The 23,239-nt window shown below is 45.5% G+C and overlaps 1 protein-coding gene across 1 annotated transcript in view; it reads left to right on the top strand.

The window, feature by feature from the left end:
• The window catches only part of PLCH2 (phospholipase C eta 2), a 115,860-nt gene that overhangs the window by 66,455 nt on the left and 26,166 nt on the right, over positions 1-23,239 (top strand). Inside the window, exons 12-19 of the mRNA XM_053400689.1 lie at positions 7,576-7,668; positions 10,004-10,104; positions 12,482-12,579; positions 12,982-13,164; positions 14,486-14,593; positions 16,714-16,838; positions 20,405-20,489; positions 21,632-21,778. Of these exons, the coding sequence (XP_053256664.1) occupies positions 7,576-7,668; positions 10,004-10,104; positions 12,482-12,579; positions 12,982-13,164; positions 14,486-14,593; positions 16,714-16,838; positions 20,405-20,489; positions 21,632-21,778 (940 nt within the window). The remainder of the gene's footprint in view (positions 1-7,575; positions 7,669-10,003; positions 10,105-12,481; positions 12,580-12,981; positions 13,165-14,485; positions 14,594-16,713; positions 16,839-20,404; positions 20,490-21,631; positions 21,779-23,239) is intronic.

Here is a 23,239-nt window from a genome sequence, read left to right as displayed (position 1 = left end):
AAGCTAATTCTGGATGAAAGGTGGGGGCTGGAGGGGATTGCTTCTAATCCCACAATCAAAATCCTTATAGGCTTGTTAAGATATGAGTTTACCAACAGCTGTTGCCTCGAGAGATCTTGAAAGGCTTGTCTATGTTCAGACACTCAGGTAGGGAAGGGGGATAGATTAGATTGATTTCACATTTAAAGGTGAGCCTCTATGATCTGTGCTTTCGGAAACAATACAAGAACAAAAACACAGCCACCCCTAAAAAAATTGCAATGCTCAGAATTTTTCAGTACAGTTATCTGGCCCTGCAATGTGTTCAGAAATGCATATACTGGGGTAAAGTGTCCCTACAAATGTGATTTGTATGCATTGTGTTAAGGGAAATGCATTGCGTTAAGGGAAAGATCTTGCAGAAATGTGTATATACTGGGCAAAATTGCACACAGAAAAATGCATCTTAGGAGAAATTTGCACTAAAATGCCGATGAATTTCCCTGGGGACTTTTTAAAATTGCACACTGAGGTGGTAATGCAGAGAACTGAAGATCAGAGAAGTGAGAAACTGGGGGAAACAAAAAATGGGCGGACTCATCCATTCCTCCCCTCAGGCAGTTACTGGGGGGCTCCAGCATTACTGGTCTGGACCCCAACTTATGCCTCCCTTTTAATCAGTTTTCTGTACTCCAGTCAGTGGCAGGCAGGTAGTTCTAGATAGAGCTGCTATTTGCATTTCCCACAATGCCTTGGAGCAGTGCAATACCTGGGTAATTGTAGGAAATTAAAACAACAGCTTCCAGATGCCCTGCCAACATTAGGATACTGTTTCCAAGAAACCCCACTAGGCCTCCTCTAGCAGATGGAAGGTGTGACTTTTATCACCCCTGGTGTGGATTAGGCCTGGAGTACAGAGAGGTGATATGATAGCCATCTTCAAATATCGGAAGGGCTGTCAAAGGGAAGATGGCTCCAGTTTGTTTTCTGCTACTCAAGAGAGTAAGACCCGAACCAATGGATTCAAATGGCAAGAAAGGAGATTCTGGTTAAGCATTAGGAAGAACTTTATGATGGTAAAAGCTGTTTGACAGTGGAACCGGCTCCCTTAGAAGGTGGTGGACTCTCCTTCAGTGGAGGTTTTAAAGCATCAGGGCTGCTTCAGTGTTGATTTCTGCATTGCAAAGGGGTTGGACTAGATGTCCCTTGGGGTTCCTTCCAACTTCACAGTGCTATGATTATACAGTAAGTCATTTAAGAAGGAAGGAAGGAAGAGAAAGAGAAAGAGAGAAAAATTATCTCCAATCTACTTCTTTAGGTAAGTGACAGGTTCAAGGAAACCTCAGCCATAGCCCCATATCAATTTTGGGCCATTTTCAGTTGTCCAGTCATTTCAACCAGACACCGGGAATGGACTCGGGAGAAGCTCCAGTCCCTGAAACTGGCAAACATAATCTGTTCTCTCTACCCCTCCCACACTTGAGTTTTCACTCTCAGCTCTAAATTTCATGTATGAAGCATTGCAAATTGAACGGCCCAGACAAACACCATGCTTTTCAGCGGATTCACTTCACTCAATTCACCTGCAAGGCGTCATGTTCTAAGTAATCGAGTGACGACAAATCAAATGCAGTTTGTGCTTGTGTGAACAAACCGCTCTGGGAGAGCCCAGCAGTCTTGATGGATTTATTTCACAGGGAGCGAGAGAGAGAAAGGGTGAAGGATTGGCTGCCTTTGTCACTGGGGCTCAGCTGTCTCTGTGATGGAGTGCTGCCCTCTAGAGGAGTTATGATTCACGGGCCCCAAAGACTCTCATTCATTTAATTCTGTGTGGGGTTTTTTTTCATCAGTAGAGCTGATTCACAGCACTTGTTCATTTTTTATTTTTATTTTTAAATGTATTGAAGTCAACATGAGTCTACTCCTTCCGTGTCCTGGTTCCCAGCCAGGTTGGCACCATGGAACCCATGACATTCAGTGACATGTTATATGAACATGTTATTGTGAACAAGTCCTGTTCAGTGTGTGGGGGGGGGGGAGAGAGAGAGAGAGAGAATAATATATTCAATTACCTATTATAATTGGCTTTAGTTCATGTTTTAACATATTTGTTTTGAAACAATGTACAATTCATATTTATCATAGTGATACCCAAGTATTTAACTCCACCCCCTCCCCCAATTTGAAGCCCTGTTTTCAACGGGTTTTCAGCCCTGTTTTCAGCGGGTGGCGCTGTGGGTAAAACCTCAGTGCCTAGGACTTGCCGATCGTAAGGTCGGCGGTTTGAATCCCCGCGGCGGGGTGAGCTCCCGTCATTCGGTCCCAGCTCCTGCCCACCTAGCAGTTCGAAAGCACCCCTAAGTGCAAGTAGATAAATAGGTACTGCTTTATAGCAGGAAGGTAAACGGCATTTCTGTGTGCGGCGCTGGTGCTGGCTCGCCAGCTGCAGCTTTGTCACGCTGGCCACGTGACCCGGAAGTGTCTTTGGATGGCGCCGTCTCCCGGCCTCTTGAGCGAGAAGAGCGCGCAACCCTAGAGTCGGACACGACTGGCCCGTACGGGCAGGGGTACCTTTACCTCCCCCAATTTGAAGCCCTGTTTTCTCCAGCAAAACCTTCTGGTTTTCTGTTGTCATATCCTTTGTTAAAATTTTCAATTTCTGGTGGTTCATCTTAAAACCTGCTAATGTACCAAAGTCATTTAGTTTGTCCGTAAGAGTTCCTACTCCCTGCAATGGGCTTTCCAGGGTTAACATTGTCATCAGCATATGCTCTTAGTTTGTACCTAGTTTCTTTTTAAATCTGTATTCCCACAATCCTCTCGTCTTGCCTAATATCTCTAAGCAACACTTCTAGGACCAGAATGAAAGGTAGTAGGAACAATGGACATCCTTGCCTTGTTCCCTTCTGTAAATCCAGTTGGGGGAAGATAGCTCTCAGACCTCTTTTCCCACCACCCCAGCCTGAGTACACTCCCATTATCCTCAGATTCCCCTGTAGCTCCACAGCCACGCAAGGCCATGTGGCTGCAGAGTTGGCTGTAGGCCCTTGTCAGACAGCATCCCTGGGGAACAGGGCTGGAGCCACTGGGGGGAAGGCCCTGTCAACCTTCTTAAGCTTTTCTGGGACAACGACTTTCTCAGCTCTCAGGGGTCCCCCGGGGTCTTGCTTTGCTTGGCTCTACTTGACCTGGCCTGGCCCTTGCTTCTGCTTTCCCTCTGAGCCCCAGGAGAACAAGATAATGCTTTCTCCCTGTGATGTAGGTTAGGCTCACTTGCTGCAGAGCTGGTGTGGTGCGGTGGGTGGAGTGCCAGACTAGGACTTGGGAGACCAGGGTTCAAATCCCAACTGGGCCATGAAGCTCACTGGGTGACCTTGGGGCCAGTCACTGCCTCTCAGCCTAACCTACCTCACAGGGTTGTTGTGAGGATATTCTGGGGAAGAGGAGAACCTTGTAGAAAAAGGTGGGGTACAAAATGCAATAAATAAAAATAAACAAAATGCCAGGGGTCATCTGGTGAGCATTGTGGGGGCATGACCGCTAATAATAATAATAATAATAATAATAATAATAATAATAATATATTATTTATACCCCACCCATCTGGCTGGGTTTCTCCAGCCACTCTGGGCGGCTTCCAACAGAATATTAAAATACAATAACCTATTAAACATTAAAAGCTTCCCTAAACAGGGCTGCCCTCAGATGTCTTCAAAAAATCTGGTAGTTGTTTTTCTCTTTGATGGGAAAACCCACAGGGTGGGTGCCATTACCGAGAAGGCCCTCTACCTGGTTCCCTGTAACTTGGCTTCTCACAGCGAGGGAACCACCAGAAGGCCCTCGATGCTGGACCTCAGTGTCTGGGCAGAACAATGGGGGTGGAGACACTCCTTCAGATATACTGGACCGAGGCAGTTTAGGGCTTTAAATGTCAGCACCTTAGCCTTCCCAGCCCTAGGCTGCTCATGACACCAGGGATTGAGAGGCTTATATGAGCAACTTTTTGAAAACAAAACTAGAACCCCAAGATTCTAGGTTGAAATAGTGGCTCAGGTGCAAATTGATGGCCAAAGTAGAACAAAGAAAGCTGCCATTTACCAGGTCAGGCCATTGGTCCATCCAGCTAAGGATTGTCTGCCCTGGTGGACAGCTACTCTCCTCCATGGTTTCAGTTTGGGAACACTCCCAGCCTTACCAGAAGATGTTGGGGACGGAAGCTGAAGTCTTCCACGTGAAGTGTTAAGAAACCTACCATTGTGTCATGTGCAGAAGCAGTTGTCTACCACACACCAGGAGCTACACACTGGGGTGACCTGCATATGCAAAAAAACAAATCTACATTAGAGTCGCAAAAGAACTGCATCTCTTAACACTACAACTGGCCAGCAGAGTTCCACACAGACTTGGTGAAAGGCAGCCAGGTCATATTCACCTTTTGCATCCAAGGAATGCCGGGAGACAAATGTTTAGCAGAAAACTAATTTGGTTGTAGTGCAAAATGGTTTGTCAGGTTGCCAAAGGCTGCTCTACCGACTTATGCACAGCACCACACTGACAACTCAGTATTCCAACCCCCTCCCAAAACATGCCCTTAATTTGCTGCCTTTAATTTACATGAGAAATTTCCTCTCTGTGATGAAAATTGTCCCCTTCCTATGAATCAACTAAAGCTCTAGTTGCTTAGTCTATCAATTATAACGATGGAAACTTGCTGTCCTTTTAAAGCAGGGCTACGAAAGCTGGCCCTCCAGGGGATGCTTTTGCTCCCATCAGTTCCAGCCAGCGGGCCTGATACTCAAGGATAATGGTGGCCATTGCAGTCCAGTAAACATCTGGAGGGTCACTGGTTCCCTATTCCTGTTTTAGAGTGTCCCCTCTGCCCAATCACATGAACTTAATTGATGCAAATCTTCTGAAACATTTCCTAGGGATACTGAGTGCTGTTTTTAAATGGCCTGGGCTCCCAAGCAACTGGGTGTAAGGTTGCAAGTTGGGGTACCGGTGTGTAGTAGCTAGATCAGAGACCCAGTAAAGCTGACACATCTCATGAGTTGGATCCAAAGCGTTAGTGTTTAAGCTGCCTCCCCAGGCCCCCAGCAGAAAGAGAGAGGTGGAATCTCTTAGGGTCATGGGCCACATTCAAGAGAAGAGGATACCTTCTTCTTGCCTTGGAAAACGTAGTTGTTAGAGTGTCTGGCTAGGATTGGGGAGACCCAGGTCCCAGTCTCCACTCAGACATGATACTTAGTCACTGTTTCTCTGCCTGACTAGGATAAGAATAGGGGAGGAGAGAGACTATGTATGCTACCCTGGACTTCTTGGAGGGAAAGGTGAGAAATAAATGTCATAAATAAATAACTGGCCTCCAGTTAATTTCCACTCTGAGAGAGAGGGAGGGATTTAGTAGGTATCCTGGCCCTGAAGGCTAAAGCATATGGGCTACCATCCTTAAGAGGGTGGCTATTTGCGTAGCAGATTTCTTCTTTTTTTCTTTTTAAGTTATGTTGTGTAGTCCTTGCGTGTAGGCTTTCCTTCAGCTAGGCCTCCTAAGAATGGACCCTGCCTGCTCCCTGGGTCAATCTGAAGCAGGCTTGCTAGTATTATTCCCTGACCTGATTCTTGGTGGCAACTGTTAACAAGGCAGAACAGCTGAGTAATGTCTCATCTCGTACTGATTTCCTCTTAGCTCTTTTCATTGTTTATGAAGATGCAGGAACACATTTCTTCCCACTGATGTCCATTTAGGGTAGAGCTCTTTTTCTCTCTGTATCTTCAATAATGATGTTTTGATTAGCACCAGGTTGTTTATCTCCCTCCCCCATTTAATGGCACCCATTCCATCCAGGGGATAATCTGTCACCCGAAATGAATAATGCAACGTGGCAAGCTTTAGAAATGGAAATGGGGAGGGCTGAGAACACGGTCTTTAGTAGCTGACTTTGTTGGATTTTTATTAGCTTTCTTTCTAAATTGTTTATTAATGACTCTGGCTTCCATAGCCGAATGCTCACAGTTAATGAGGAGGCCAGGTGAGTGAGATTTCTGAGAGGCGCGGAGCTGCCATTGGTTGCTGGCATGAGGCGACTGGAGCATAAAAGGCACACAGGTGATTTCTGCCTCCCTTACACAGTGCCAACGATCTTGTTTTCCATAATAAAATGAAGCACTTTTTAATAACCAGGTTTCATATGAAAATATCTCTCTTTTTTTTAATTCCACACCCCCTGTCTCCTGGACTCGTGTATATGTAAATTTCATAATGTGTTGTTTCTAAAGATGTACTAAGCCTGCCACACTCAGAACAGCTCAACTCATAAGTGCTCCTGGTCTCTTTCCCAGAGCTTTTAACCAGCCGCCGGGGGGCTTCAGGAAAGCTGTTGTATGCAAAATGCATTCCAGAGGTTTTGCTGACATACATTTAAAACAGGACTTACGGGAACCTGTGGCCCTCTGGAAACTTTTGCTGGACTCCAACTCCCATCATCACCACCAGCAAACATAGCCAAATAGTTGGGGACTGAAGGAATTGTAGTCCAGCAATTTCTGGAACGTCACGGGTTCCTCGTGAGTTCCTATTTCTTGGCAGGTCACAACAAAACTGTTACAAGCAAGGATGCCATCTTTGCAGTAGCAACTTGAAAAAACCCACCAGAGTTTTCTACAGACGTCAGCAAAGACAACAGTATTTAGACATTGTTGTTAATCTCGGTTTGTGCTGATCATTATTAGTGATATATATATATATATATATTATTAGTGATGTTATTAGCGTTAAATTTTATCTCTGCTTCTTTTGTGCTTGTCCTAGCAAGTATCCAGATTTGCTACTGATTTGTGCTTGTGCCAATTTCTGGTGTTTGCTAAGCACTGTAGCTTTTGCCCGTTTGCTGCCATACAGGGTTGTTGTGAGGATAAAAAGCTGGTATAAACTGACCTGAGCTTCCTAAAGGAAAGGTAGAATAAAAAAGCATTCTACTTTTTTTTCAAAAAAAGAAAAAGAAAAAATATATATTAAAAGATGACTAGGGAGGTATTCTTTCTGTAGGATAAAGGTAAAGGGACCCCTGACCATTAGGTCCAGTCGTGACCGACTCTGGGGTTGTGGCGCTCATCTCGCTTTATTGGCCAAGGGAGCCGGCGTACAGTTTCCAGGTCATGTGGCCAGCATGACTAAGCCGCTTCTGGTGAACCAGAGCAGCGCATGGAAACACCGTTTACCTTCCCGCCAGAGCGGTACCTATTTATCTACTTGCACTTTGATGTGCTTTGGAACTGCTAGGTTGGCAGGAGCTGGGACCAAGCAACGGGAGCTCACCCCATCGCGGGGATTCGAACCGCCAACCTTCTGATTGTCAAGTCCTAGGCTCTGTGGTTTAACCCACAGCGCCACCCGCATCCCTTCTGTAGGATACATACTACCTAATGAAATGGCACTTTCGTACTCGGGTACCAGGAAGCATCGGAAAGTCCGAAATGCTGTGCAAGGATGTTTAAAACAGTGTATTCTGTGTACATCTGTCAGGCTGTCCACCTGCCTTCCTGTCAGTCCGTCTCGTCATTGACAGTCTTGCATGTTGTCCTTCTTTGCTATTGTAGAACAAACATGAGGAGGATGTGGAATCCGGGGAGGATGCTGTCATCAACAAACGCCACAACCGATCGCTGATGGGGAGTTTTTCCAAGCGCAAGGTTATTCATTTATTCATAGGAATAGACACAAATTGCCCTGCTTTCACTGCAAAAGCTCAAACACCCAAGCCATTAAAAAATTTAGAACAGAAAGGGGCAACCAGTAAGGGATCCCATAGTGAATATGATGTCACAGTGCTATGCAGCCTGTCATGGTTGTCAAGGCTGCACCCTTCATTTTCTCTTAAGCACCCTTTCTTTAGATTGAAACTGACATGAGACTGATGCACATTCTAAAGTAACACCAATGTGGACCTCAAAAGCTACATTTAAGAGCAGGGCTGTGCTGAGTGTTCCCCCCTCCATGTTTATTTTTGTCCGGAGGGGAGATAAAGTCCTGAGAATCGCTTACATTTTTATGGGAAAGGTTTTGAGGCGCAAATGTTGCCATTTTTTTCGGTGCTGCTGTGGTGCCATTTTTTTTCCTTCCCAGAGTGCCCCCAGGCAATCAGGGATCACATAAGGAACATGATGGGCTCCCTGTTGAAATTTGCCCCACATGAAAGCAGGGAAACTTGGGGGGCAGCTGCATGAAAACATCCAAAGTGGTTGTACAAACTATGACCCTACCAGCAGTGTAGTACCCTATCACTTTAAGCAGCCATATCTTCCCCCAAATAATCCTGGGAACTGTAGTTTGTTGAAGGCGCTGAGAGTTGAGACACCTATCTCCCCCCCTCACCCTTAGAGAGCTACAGTTACTAGTAGGGCTGGCCCACTCATGGGGCAAGGTGAGGGAACTGCCTCAGGCAGCAAGATCCACAAGACACCACAGCCTGATGCTGAGCTTTCTTCCCACCTTGTTCCTGATGTAGATATTACCTCAGCACTTCTTCCCTGGTGGGTGGGTGGGGCATTTTGGGAATCCGCTTCAGGTGCCAAAATGTCTTGGGCTGGCTCTGATTCCTACAGTTTCCTGAGAGGATTAAACCACTCTTGGAGGAGAATAGGGTGCTCCTATCAACTCTTAGCAAAATTAGCAAACCACAGTTGCCAGGAATCTTTGGAAGCAGTCGGTTAGAGTGTGCTGCCGATAACACCAAGGCTGCAGATTCACTTCCCGTAAGGGACAGCTGCATATTCCTGCATCGCAAGGGGTGTTTGCACTAGATGATCCTCAGGGCTCTTCCAACTCTATGATTCAAGACTGATCTATGATTCTGTGAAATGCAAATAGGGCCAATATTAGGTTAATTGTCTCCACAATTGTTATTGTTAATGTTATCTGTTGCTCGTTGTTACAGCAGTTTCAGTGTGCACTGTGTTTTAGAGTGTTTCATAATAAGAAAATACACATCTCTGCCCCAGCCTTTTTCTTCTTCTTTTCTTCAACACAATTTTATATACCAGAACAAAATAGCTCCAAATAGTTTGCACTAAGCCATTCAGTTAAAATACCAATAAAGCAAATTACATGACAACATTTATATTATAAACTAATTATTATTCTTATTTTAAAAATAAATAGAAGCACTAAAAACAGATGTCAAAAATCAACACTAAAATTACATGCCTGAATAGGCTTGCTGGAAGAAAAAAGGGGTTTTTAACAGGCTCCGAAAACAATACAGTGCCTTATATCAATGGGCAAAGAGTTCCAACACACCAAAAGATCGATTCTTTGCAAGTTCAAGTTGAACCACAATGTTGTCAGTGCTAGTTTGAACTTGCTATCAGAATGCAAGGACCCTGTTCTTTCATTCTAATCAAATGCCTTTTATACCTCGCTCCACTTGGTGACTCATGTTGGCCTAGTAAAACAGAAAGTAGATACCGCAAGCATGAAGTCTGCCTCTTCCCCTGGTGTACACTAGCAGGAAATCGTGCCTTCATCATACTGCCTTCCAACTCTCTTACAAATAACAAGTGGAACCTACCACAAAATGTTGCAGTGAGGGAGTGCTGCTGTACAGGGTTTGGGACATGCCCATTTCCAGGATACTCCATTCCAACCCCCTCCCTACAACAGCCAGTTGGCATTCCAGGCCCACTGAGCATGCTCAGTCCTCATTGGGTGGCTTTGAGGGTGGAGTGGAGATCTTCCTCTCAGGGTGCTCTTCCTGAATATTTTTGTACTTCTGCAAACTTTGGGGCTCCCTCAAGCTTTCCAATGCCTCTCTCTTATATATGGTTGTTGCCATATGGCCGTGTAGGCAAACGGCAATCACACTGGAAAGATTCTCTCCCCAAAGCACAGTCTCTCTGACCTATGCCTTGTGGTATGTTTCCATTTGATAAGATGGGCCTCTGTATCCACACCTGGGCCTGCAAGGATATATGCAAATGTCACCTGTGGCTTTCTTTAACTCTGGATGTGTCTCCCCAATTGGTGCAGAAAAAAGGAAGCAAACTGAAAAGGGCATCAAGTCTGGAAGAGGGTGAGGATGACCTTGACTGTCAAGGGAACTTAGCCAGAGGCTCGGTACATTACAGCAAGTAAGTGGCAATGCCCTTTCTTTGAACAGATACATGTGCAGAACGACTTTGCCTAAATGGACTGGTTTCTTGATCAAGTCTAACCGGATGGGACAGAGACAGTGAAATGGAATGGGTTTAGGGTGGGATTTGTGTGTGTGTGTGTGTGTGTGTGTGTGTGATGTTTGTAGGCCTTGTGACTGCAGATAATTTTTAAAACATACAGACCTAGAGGAGGAAAAGCTCAGATTTTCTGAGCCAGAGCTCGTCTGGAGCATCAAGAGTAAAACATGACTTTCCACATGAGCAAAGAGCATTTAACTCACTACCAGCTAACCACATCCTCCTGCCATACCTGAAGGGTGGAGGATGTTCTGGAGCAGGCATAGGCAAATTCAGCCCTCCAGATGTTTTGGGACTACAACTCCCATCATCCCTAGCTGATAGGACCAGTGGTCAGGGATGATGGGAATTATAGTCCCAAAACATCTGGAGGGCCGAGTTTGCCTGTTCCTGGTCTGGAGGAAAATCTGGAGCTGCCTTAAACTGAGTAAGACCGTTGGTTCATATAACTTAGCTTTGTCCACACTTGACTGGCAGGGTTGAAGAAAAGGGTCCTTCCCAGCTCCACCTGGAGATGCTGGGGCTGGACCTGGAACCTTCTGCACGCACAGCAAATGTTCTACCACAGAGCTCCAGCCCTTTAGCTAAGACACAGAAAGCAACCTTATCCCGAGTCAGACATTGGTCCATCTAGCTCTCTATTGTTTACACTAGCCTTTCCCAAACTTGGGTCTCCAGCTGTTTTCGGACTACAATTCCCATCACCCCTGACCATTGATCTTGCTAGCTAGGGATGATGGGAGTTGTAGTCCAGAAACAGCTGGAGGGCCAAGTTCGGGAAACCCCGGTTTACATCAACTGTCAATGGCTTTCCAGTGTTCAGGCAGAGGTCTTTCCCACTCCTAGCCTTACCTGAAGATGCTGGAGGGGGGGGTTGAACCTGGGACTTTCTGTATGCAAAATAGGTGCTTTTGTCGCTTGAGCTGCAACCAGACGAAGTATCTGAGCAAGATGGAGTTCCACCATGCTTTTCTTTATTCCAATCTGTGATTAAATCTCCATAGTCCAGATAACCCACCTACCTACTCACTCAGGGCTTATCCGAGATGTTTTGCTGCCTCTGGTGAAAGACAACATGGGGCCACCTCACCCTGTTCCTCATTCAGAAGCTGACCAGATTGATAGTTGACTCTTATTTCAGCCTTGGTGATGGGACATGGACTTCCACCATCCCAGAGAGCATCAGGCTAACTTAGGCATACACAGCGACACCTCGCCACCATTCCCTTCCCCCAGAATCTGCCAGCTACCTCATGTAAGGGCCAGCCCTGCATGTGCTTCATGTGAGTAGGTATCCTTTCTCCTTCTGCCCTGCATTTCTCACATGGAGCACAGTTTCCCTTTCACTGCACTTCATCTCCCACCCAGAACTACATCATTTCTCTTGCTGTCTGCTGTGGTGGAATTATATGAGTGGTTATGCAAGTTACTTTGGCTGGGATTCAACTTGTGAGTCCCAACAGTGGAAGCCATGTACACCCCAAAATTGGCTTGGGGTGGCAAATGGGAGAACTCCTGGAACAGGAAGAGGGGGGAATCGATGCATCTAGCAAGCTGCAAGTGCTAGCCATGACAGAACAATTGCTTTATGATGTTAACTTTCCTCCTGTCGCCATTATTTTGTTCCAGTCCATTAATTTCAGTGCAAAGGAAACACAACGCAAATGGAGGGCAGGGGGACATAATCAATTACATATCGTTTGCAGATTGAAAGCAACAGCAGCAGCAAATACTGATTGTATTTGCGGGATTGATTTCCATTCTGGACCTAGGGCGAAGGAACGAATATTGGCAATTTCCATTCCTGTTTCTCCAACATCCCTATCCATGATTGAAGTGGACTGGTTTGTGCAAATGCACACAGACGGCCCCATCTGCAAAACTCCAGACACAGAGCATACCTGCTTGTGGTCATTCCCAGTCAGAGTAGACCGTACTGAGCCAGATGAACTGAATTGGTGCATAGTAGCTCTTCAAACACCCATTATGAGCGCCTGTAGTTGAGCGACAGAGCACATGATTTTGTGTGCAGAAAGTCTCAGGTGCTGTTTGGTGCTAAAGTTTAATCAGAACAGCTCAGAGTTGATTTGACAATGACAGCATTTTGTGTTCTATTTCCATGGGTACCTATTGTTTCACCAACTCCCACACACGTTGCCTTCTCCTCCAGTCCTTTGTTTGCTTGTTTCTTGTCGCCGCTGAGGATTTCTGTTCTCTTAATTCTCCAACCCCCTTGGATCGGAACTGACGAGCGCAATGTGCTTTGTTCCCGTAGAACAAACCGACAGAAGAAAACCATGAAATTATCCCGAGCGCTCTCTGACCTGGTGAAATACACTAAATCCGTTGGGATCCATGACGTAGAATCTGAAGGTAGGTGGTCTGCCATAAAGACGAAATAAGAAGGGAAACTGTGGGTAACCTTGCAGGTATACACTGCAGTCCTGTGCACCTTTGTCTAGAAGCAGGGATGGGGAAGAAGGCCCCAGTTTCTGTTCCACTCTGTATTCATCACATGCAGCCCTGTTTCTGTTCTGCTGCAGCTCACCTTCCACCCAAAACTATGTTATTCATCTCTGTCTGCTGTGACAGAATTATGTAACAAGTATAATTTACATTGTTGTTATGTTATTCCACCGCATTCATTTTAGTGTAAAGGAAATGCAATGCAACTATGTTGTCCCTTGTGAACCGAAAACAGAAACATCAGTGAATGCCAGTCATATTTGTTAAATAACTAAAAGAGGCGATGCACTCTCCCCACCTTCGTTCCAGTCTCTTCCAGTTGGCAAGTCTCCTCTTTCAGCGAAACGAAAGCTCACCAGATCCTCCAGCAAAAGCCGGCCCAGTATCTGCGCTTCAACCAACACCAGCTGTCGCGAATCTACCCTTCCTCCTATCGCGTGGACTCCAGTAATTACAACCCTCAGCCCTTCTGGAATGCTGGGTGCCAATTGGGTAAGGAGGAGCCAGAGGCTAAGCTTTGAGGAACGAGGAAGGTAGATGGGAAAGCTGTCAATTGGATGCTGTTTTGCCTACAAAGCCTGCTGTGTTTAAAACAAAGCGGAAACTTGCTTTGCAGAAGCTTATTTTTCCACAGAACCTTCATCCAATTTGTGGGGCCAAAACTTCTCCCGGCGCACTTTTCATTGTGCGAGTAACACATAAGTAGACCCACATGGTAGCCTTTCTAGGACATGGTCACAAATAGTCACCTGTACTATGTCCCCAAATTTCAGCCAGTTGCCATGCACATAATTTCTTCTGGAAACAAAAACAAAATCGCCTGCAGCATAAAATGACCCTGGAATGCATTTAATTCTGCCTTTGGGGTGCATTTGCTACCACAGCCCCATGTTAGCAGACTGGAGTAGTAAAAACACCCTACAGGCTTTTCATAGACAAATGGTCAGGGAAAAGTTGAGAAATTGGCAAGTTACCTTTGACCAAAAAAATGTTACCTGTTCTGGATGGAGTTGCACTCCTCTGAAGGAACAAGTGTGTAGCTTGTGGATCCTACTGGATACATCTTTGTCGCTAGAGGCCCAAGTCTAGTTCACCAACTGCAGTCATTCCTGAATAGGAACAGCATGCAGTCCATGCATTTGTAACCTCAAGGCTGGATTACTGCATGCAGGGCAGCCCTTGGGTCTGGTGCAGAATTCCCCCAGACCATAGCCTTCTGCAGGAAAATAGGTCTTAGCATATAATTACAACATTTCCGCTAAAAATAGGAACCGTTAAAACCTACTTGAACTTGCTTTCATGGGAGGTAATTATTTCCTTGGCAATATTGAATTAAATACTCCCTGAGTTTATTTCTATATTCGCTTGCAATTCTTGCTCTCAGATAAGATGTTAATTTTACCATTGCAGCCAAATCCCAAACTTTATTAATTGGGTGGCCTATCACTCCTTTGCAAATTTGCATGCTTTAGCATATTCCGTCTCCTCTTTTTTCTTCTGCCCTTTTCCGTGCAGTGTGCTGATTCAGCTCCATCCCTCAAAAGTGAGAAAAGTAGCTGAACGCCACAGCTCTTCACATCAGGGATACTGCACAAAATAATATATATGTATATCTAGATATATTTACTCACCCTCAATCTTCTTTCTTCTGCCTGGATCCGTGGCATCAAGAAGTCTGTCCAGTCACTTTCGCCTTCAAACGTGGCTCTATCTCATTTTGCTCTGACAGCTTTGCTTTTAGAACTGTGTTCTGCAATTTATCACCCCTCTCTCTCTCTCTCTCTCTCTCTCTCCACCCTTCCAAATATTGCAGTTGCTCTAAACTACCAGTCAGAGGGGAGAATGCTTCAGTTGAACCGCGCCAAGTTCAGTGCCAATGGAAACTGTGGCTACGTCCTCAAACCCAAGTGTATGTGTCAAGGTAAGGGGAATGCAGATTTCAGCTTTAACTAATGATGGTACCATTATTACAAGCGTGCGCTGCAACAAAATGTTGCAGTGCATTTTCACCTTTTAAACAGGAGTGTGCCTGTTCAGGGTTGTAGCTAGTCAACCACACTGTCCCCAAGGACCCCCCCCCCATTTCCTTCCATACCCCCAGTTTCTCAGCTGACATTTAGCATTCTGTGGCTACAGAGCATATTCAGTTGTCATTGGGCTGTTTGGGTGAGGAGGTATATGAATGATTTTGCATCCGGATTTCCAGAGGGCAGTTTATTTCAGCTCCAGCCCATGGCTTCAAGCAGTATAAGATAGCAGGGCGTGTTGAATTTTCCAACTTTCAAATTCCAAAAATAAGGGGTGCTAAAATGTTGCTACATAACCTGGGAATTCAAAAGGTATTTTGGTTAAATTAATATAATATAGTTTTGTTTGGTAAGTATGATGTTTGTAAAATTGCATAGAAATGATTGCCAGGTATTTGAAATTACATTATATATTAATATTGCTTATTTATTATGATTATTTTCAGAAGGTAAAATTAAAATTTAGTTTTCCAAAAGCAGTTTATGTGCTTCATCAAATGTAGGCTTACCAAGCTTCATTGTTGTCCAGATTTGATTCCTTACACCAAAGAACATATTTTTAAGACTCCTCACTTAATAAATTTGCAATTTTTTTAAAAAAAATGGAGGCAAAGGTGAGAAGTCAATGTTTAAAGAGAAATGTATAACAAATTTGGAATCTGGAATATATATGTAAAGATTTTAAAGTTTAATTTTATTAAAAAATTGATTCCGAAAAGAAATTTGCAAACATAAAGTTTCACTGTCTGAAACGGCACATCCTAATAAGCTAGGAAGATAGGAATCTGTCTTCTACAGAGTCAGACCATTGATCCATCTACCTTAGTACTGTCTGCACTGACTGGCAGAGGTTCTTCCGGGTCTCAGACTGGGGCCAATTCCCAGCTCTAGCTGGAGATTCCAGGTTCTGAACCTGAGACCTCCTGCATGCAATGCAGAAGCTCTAACACTGAGCTGCAGCCTTCCACAAGGATAAGGAAGGATAAATGTGAGCAGATGCCCATGTTCCTAAAGCTAGCTATTGGAGTCAGACCATTGGCTCATCTATACCTGTGCAGTTTCCCCTGGCCAGCAACAGATCTCCAAGGTTTTGGGCATGGGACATCCCCCAGTCTAGCTGGGTATGCTAGGAATTGAACCCGGGGGCTTCTGCATGCAGAGCAGATGCTTTACCCTGCAGGCTTTCAAAATCCCTTCAATCCAGATTGTGCTCTGTTCCTTGTTCACACTGAGCCTTTCCTTGCTTTGGGCTCACCTGTGATGGATCTGTGTCTTTCTTCACCTACTTAAGACCCGTTATCTTCTCTCTTGCACATGGCAGCCGAAGCAGGCATTTTGAACAGGGCTGAGCCATTGGCATTGCCTTCACACTGTGCTTCATTGTCTTGGTTGTCTGCAAGCCGCTGGGCTCTGATTAAATTAATGAAATCTTGCTGTCTTGGCTGTGCTGACAAGCCTCTTGTCCTCTCTGCTGCTGCCTGTGTTTTTACAAAACGAGAGATGTGCACTTCTTGTTATCCCTGTATCTCATCACAGGCTTGGAAGAATTAGTCTGTGTCATTAACTTCGAATTTACTGCCTAACAAGGCAGCGTCTTTCTCGCCTTTTGCTGGCCTGTAAACGGCACTTTGTGTTTGTCTGGCTGTAATTTAGTAGCCAATCTGCGATTGCAATAATAAAGACTGATTGATTGACTTTTTCTTTCTCTCCGCTGCCCACTGCCCAGAAGAAGGAATCGCATCTGTTTGATTTTTACATTCTAGACTAACAAGCCTCATTTGCAGCAGCACTGCTTGGGAATTCCAGCAAAACCCAAACAGATCAATGCTGTTTCAAAATGAGCGCAGTTGGGAGAGTTTCCGTTTACAGAGTAGACAACAGTCTGGCTCAGTATTAAGGGAGCTTCCTGTGCCAATGGAACGGCGTGTCCGGAAGCTGATGCACGTATTGCGCATTTTGCAAACAACTTAGCCCTGCCTTAAATCTCTGCCTATGTTCTGCGAACCTTTCTCAGGGATCTTCAACCCAAATTCCGAAGACCCACTGCTTGGCCAGATGAAGAAGCAGCTCGTGTTACGAATCATCAGCGGGCAGCAGCTTCCCAAGCCCAAGGACTCCATGCTGGGAGACAGAGGAGAGGTATGGACCTGGAGAGAGAGGTGCGGAGAGATCTGGGGAGAGCACAGCGACATCTGCTTGCAACGCAGCCACTGTGTGCTGAGAGCCCTCTGGCAGCGGCTGTCAGAACCAGTTGCTGTAGGCAGAGTCTTGGTGCCAGTGACTGCTACAGCTCCTCTCGCGTTTGCAACTTGCCTTTACTTAAGCCCAACCTCCAGTACTGCTAAGTTAAGTGGAATTGTTATCTCCCGCTTGGACTACTGCAATGGGGCTACCTTTGAAGGTGACCCGGAAACTGCAATTAATCCAGAATGCGGCAGCTATACTGGTGACTGGGAGTGGCCGCCGGGACCACATAACACCGGTCCTGAAAGATCTGCATTGGCTCCCAGTACGTTTCCGAGCACAATTCAAAGTGTTGGTGCTGACCTTTAAAGCCCTAAACGGCCTCGGTCCTGTATACCTGAAGGAGTGTCTCCACCTCCATTGTTCAGTCCAGACACTGAGATCCAGCGCCAAGGGCCTTCTGGCGGTTCCCTCATTGTGAGAAGTGAGGTTACAGGGAACCAGACAGAGGGCCTTCTTGGTAGTGGCGCCCGCCCTGTGGAACACCCTCCCTTCAGATGTGAAGGAAATAAGCAGCTATCTTCTCTTTAAAACACATCTGAAGGCAGCCCTGCTTAGGGAAGTTTTTAATGCTGTATTGTTTTCAACACTTGATTGGAAGCTGCCCAGAGTGGCTGGGGAAACTCAGCCAGATGGGTGGGGTATAAATAATAAATTATTATTATTATAAAATACAATCACAGGTGGTGATGGGTGAGAATTTCAATTCCATTCTCCATAATAATAATAAATTTTATTTATACCCCACCCTCCCCGGCCAGAGCTGGGATCAGGGTGGCTAACACCAGTAAAATTACAATCAAAAGATAATAGGGGGGACAACAACAACAACAACAAAACAATTTAAAATGCAGGTTAAAATGCAATTTAAAATGCAGCCTCATTTTAAAAGTAGCCCATGGATCGAAACCGTAAGGGGAGGGAAAACATAAGGATCAGACTGAGTCCAAACCTAAGGCCAGGCGGAACAGCTCTGTCTTGCAGGCCCTGCGGAAAGATGTCAAGTCCCGCAGGGCCCTAGTCTCTTGTGACAGAGCGTTCCACCAAGTCGGGGCCAGTACCGGAAAGGCCCTGGCCCTAGTTGAGACTTAAAGGCAAACTTACATAAATGGCACTTTATGAAACACTGGTGGGAGAACTTTCTGGTGGTAAGACCTGTTTGACAGTGGGATGGACTGCTTCGGAAAGTGGCGGGCTCTCCTTCATTGGAGGTTTCTAAACAGAGGTGGGGTGGCCACTTGTCAGAAATACTTTAGTTGCAGAGCGTCAGGCCAGATGACCCTGGGGGTCCCTTCCAACTCTACAGTTCTATGATTCTATGAAACAATGCTCAGACTGAAACACAACCATCCTTTGGAGTTTGCCCTTCTCCTAATTTTGCAACGCAGTTCTCCAGCCAAATAGAATGTGCAAACCCACATAAGAGTAGAGTGTGCATATAAATGCATGTATTAGTGGAAATGATAAACAAAAATGCATTATATTAGGGGAAATTGCTTTGAAAAGAATGTGTGTATTATGAGAAATCCACACTAAAACACTGATGGGTTTTTTTGCGAGAACATGTATGTATGTATGTATGTATGTACAGTGGTACCTCGGGTTACATACACTTCAGGTTACAGACGCTTCAGGTTACAGACTCTGCTAACCCAGAAATAGTACCTCGGGTTAAGAACTTTGCTTCAGGATGAGAACAGAAATCGTGCTCTGGCGGTGCGGCGGCAGCAGGAGGCCCCATTAGATAAAGTGGTGCTTCAGGTTAAGAACAGTTTCAGCTTAAGAACAGACCTCCGGAACGAATTAAGTACTTAACCCGAGGTACCACTGTATGTATGTATGTATGTATACTCTCTATGCATACGCATGTGTGTAATGAATTGTTTGCAGAGTTCTTAAAATGGGCCCGGGCTTTTATCTTTGCAGTCCTTTCTGATTACGGGTTTGGACTGGGGCGGAGTGGGGGGTGGATACTTCCTGCGGCCTCCTTTATTTTTGGTTTTTTGGGACAAATTATGCAACACGTTTCTTCCCCCCCGAGACTAGCAGGTGCTCAGCCTTTTCTCTTTGTGCAAAGAGGGACCGACTTTGCTTTCTTGTCCACAGAGTGCCTTTGGGGAGATGGCTGAGCGCTGCCAAGATTCTCAATCAATGTGGCAGGAGCCCTATTCATGCCACTTCACAGGGAAGAAAAGGGGTTGGGGGGGGGACGGGTTGGGAAACACCTCCAAAGGAGAGCCAAGTTTAAACCCAGAAACTCACTGTAAATATTTATAAAGCTGCTGGGTTTGTCAGCCAAGATGGATGGGGCTTCATTAGTGCACCTCTTGGTATCTGTTTGCATAGTGTCAAACCCCCAGTACAGGGGTTTTTTGTGGGGGTAGGGTGGCAGTATTGGTCTTTACACTTTTTCACTGGGTGCAAAGGGGGGAGGGGGAAGTCTGCTATGTGGGTCCTCTCCTCTCCCTCCTCTCTCTGGTTGTTAGTTGGTTTCTCAATAGAAAAGCAACTTCAAGTATCCATTCTGAAAGGGTTGGATGCTTTTGACGACACTGGGTGCAGGATGCTTGAGTACAAGATACAGGCTCAATGCTGTATTTTCTGAATTTTGATTCCTTCATGGTGTCCACTTCCTTGTATTTGATAGTTCAGCTGCACATACTTCACATTTATTTAGATCTGGAATGAGGCATGCTTGTGTTTTGTGCTCAAAGAAGGCCTTTCCCCATTCCCAGGGCACTGCCACAGCTGTGGAACAGGTTTCACAGGGAAGCCTTTATCTGAATTTAGACTGAAATTGGAACTAAGGCCCCATCTGCATACATACATCTAAAGCAGTATCATAAACTGTCATGCTGCCCCCCGAATCTTGGGAACTGTAGTTTGTTAAGGGTGCTGGGAGTTGTTAGGAGTCCGCCTCACAGAGCTACAGTTACCAGAGTGTTTTAGCAATCAATTCCTCTACCCAGGGAACTTTTAAGAATTGTATCTCTGTGGGGACATTATTATTATTTATTCACCCTGAGGGTGTAGGTCTGAGTTTGGATCGCAACAAATTAAAATTCAGCGTTGAAAACTGTTTGTACTTTCTGTGATGTTGTTTTTAGTCACAACAAAATAAGGGAGGTCCCCCTTATAACGTTTAGCACCCTTAACGAATGGCAATTTCCAGAATTCTGTGGGAGGAAACCATGGCAGTTTAAAGTAGTATGGTGCTTCTTTAAATATAGGGTGCAGCTGGGACCATAGGCTGCAATCGTGACTATCTCTACTTTGAAGTAAGTCCCCCTGAATTCAGGGAAAGACCATAGCGCAGTGGCGCAGAACACTGGATCTCCAATGTCTAGATTGAAACAAGGATTCCAGAGGAGAACATTGCAGTCAAGCTTTTCAGGGTGGCTTGTTCGGTTTTATCCCAGCATTATGATGGTAATTGCCTACTCTTCTCCCCCTTTCCCCAGATAATAGATCCATTTGTGGAAGTGGAAGTAATCGGGTTGCCTGTGGACTGCTGTAAAGAGCAGACAAGAGTCGTGGATGACAATGGTACGGCTTCCTTCTCCTCACTCTTTTCTCTCCCCTCTGCATGATCCGCGGTTTCTGATATATTCTCAGTGCGTGAGAGCAAAGTTATGTTGAAGTTGCTTGCACCCATGAGGCTGACTGGAAACAAGAATTGCTTGTGTGTGTGGTGTGAAGTCACCATTGTGGGATGAGTTTTAATAGGTAGGAGAGGATATGTTGATTGCAGTTTATCTCTCAAGCACCCACTTGTGGGTTGAATGGTTTTAAAATCCCACCCTTGGCCACAAAAAAATTAAAAACATAGGAATTAGGCTGCAAGCCTTCTTTTGAGCAAGTCCAGCTATGAAGTAAACTGGCTTCCCCCTTCTTACCCCATTTAATAAAGAACCAGGCAACAGCTTGCAAAGTAAGTTTAAAAATAAGATTGACTTAGTGTATAATCATGCATTGGTTCACAATGGTAGACGCAAAAACTATAGAGGCAGAATATTTATATTTCCAGTATAACCAGTCTTAGAGGCATGTGTCTGGGACTGGAGAAAGCACAGGGCTCATCTGCCCTCATGGCTGGCCAAACAGAAGGGAGAGGAACTGGAAGCACTATATGCTCAGGGGAGGGGAAATGACATCACACAGAACCCTCTCTACCAATTGTATTTCTATGGCCTGAGTATCTGCCTGTCAGCAATACAGCTCTGTGGACACATAGACCCTTCTCGTGCTAACTAGCAAAAATATGCAATTACTAGGTTTGGCTGCTAATCTCCCACCATATTTCATATACCACATTTATCTGAAGCGTCAGTTCAGCCCTGTAGCTTTAAGCCAAAGCCTAGGGGAAAAAAACCCCCAGTAAAGGCCACTTCCTTCCAACAACCACTTTCTGTTATCTTCTCCTTATTGTCAAAAGTGAGATTGTAAGTTCCTTGCAGCAGGGACCGGACTGTTATACTTTTAGACAAACATCCTTTTAGAGTTGAGAGGGACCTTAGTAAATGGAAGGCTCTTAGATTGGTCCACAAAGGGCCATAAATCATGGGTGAACTCGCAGCATGCACAGGGAAACTATTTCATCCATAGGCCACTGTGAACCAGCTCTCATCCAGGATTCAGCCATAATGAAACTCTCTTTCTGTCCCCCACCTCTTTATTTCCCTTTGCAGGTTTCAATCCAATGTGGGAAGAAACTCTGGTGTTCCCTATTTGCATGCCAGAAATCGCCCTGATTCGGTTCTTGGTGTGGGATCATGACCCTATTGGGAGGGATTTCATCGGACAGAGGACAATATCGTTTACAAGCATGATGCCAGGTTACTTGTTTATTTATTTCGTCTATATACCATCTTTTCTTCCAAGGAACTCAAGGTGGTCTACATTTGGTCCTCTCAACAACCCTCTGGGGCAGATTAGGCTGAGAGATTGTGTCTGGCCCTAGGTCACTTCATGGCTGAGTGGGGATTTGAACCCTGGCCTCCCAGGTGCTAGTCCAATACCCTAACCCCTACGCCACACTGGCTCTCCATAGAAGGTGGCAGCTCTTTTCTTTAAGAGAACTGATGAGCCATTTAGTAGATGCTGGTCTATTAGGGCAAGCAGTGCATTGCCTTGCTAACTTCAGCCTGCCCCCACCTGTCTGCCTTTTTGCAATAATTCCAGAGGGTGGTCCTGACTGTCAGGTGCCTCAGTCTTGTAGTACTCAGCTGGGAGGAAAAGGAAGGGGACCAAAGCAGAAATGGTTGGCTCTGGCTCCACCTACTGTTGGCATCCCTGCCTTCTACCCAATCAGTCTCAATTAGCACCAGCCATCACCGGAGCCATCAATAGCTGAGGCTCCTCTTTATCCCAGTGGTGCTTATGTGTGTTGCCCAATCCATTCCTCTGCTACGGATAGTAACCCATCTGAAGAGGGTTGGCATCTTCAATGCCTCCATGTGAAATCCAGATCCCAGGGGTTGTATGCAAATGTTAGCCCTAGTCGACGTCAACCTGCTGAAGTTAAATGGACATGACTAACTTGGGTCCACTCATTTCAGTGGGGTTTATTCTGGACTTGAGACACAAGCCTGAGAATTTGGCCACTGTGAGGTCGCACAGTGATGGAAATAGGAACATTATTGGTCCACAGCAGCTCCCATTAAAGTCTGTAGGACATTGGGCAAGTTTGCTGCGTCAAACAGGGGTAGGGAACCTCAGATTTGGGAAGCCAAATGCCATCATCCAGGGCTCTCTGTCTGTTCCTCGGGACTATCTCCAAGACCATGCCCACTGTCCTGGGCACATTCCTCACTGGCCTTGAATGGTAATAGTGCCTTATGCTTGCTGGAGTGTGTGTGTGCGCGCGCATGCGTGCCTATGCACATGTGTAGGCACTACAGATTTTTGTGCATTCTTAGAATATAGCCTACTGTACAAAGGTAGAAAGTCAGATCTGTTGCCTTGCCCACTTTTTTCCTTGGCTACACCCAGCCCTGGCATGCGGCCTTCAGAAGACTATCCACAAGGGAATGTGGCCCTTGGGCTTAGAAAAGCTCCTCCCCTCTTGGGGAAAGAAAGAAAGAAAGAAAGAAAGAAAGAAAGAAAGAAAGAAAGAAAGAAAGAAAATCAGCTCCTTTTGATAAACTGGAATAATCTGGGACAGAGTTAGCTCCAGTACACGCCTTCACCTACCGTATACCTGAATAGCTCCCAGCCATTTCTTTGAGAGAGGAGGAATTAAAGCCTGGTACTGGAAGATACTGGGAGGGGACTGGCTTCTTTTGAGCCCCCCACCC

Source organism: Podarcis raffonei, chromosome 8 (genome assembly GCF_027172205.1).
Source record: "Podarcis raffonei isolate rPodRaf1 chromosome 8, rPodRaf1.pri, whole genome shotgun sequence".
NCBI classification, from domain to species: Eukaryota; Metazoa; Chordata; class Lepidosauria; order Squamata; family Lacertidae; genus Podarcis; species Podarcis raffonei.
The sequence above is the reverse complement of the archived record's forward strand: the minus strand, read 5'-3'. Positions and strand labels throughout refer to the sequence as shown.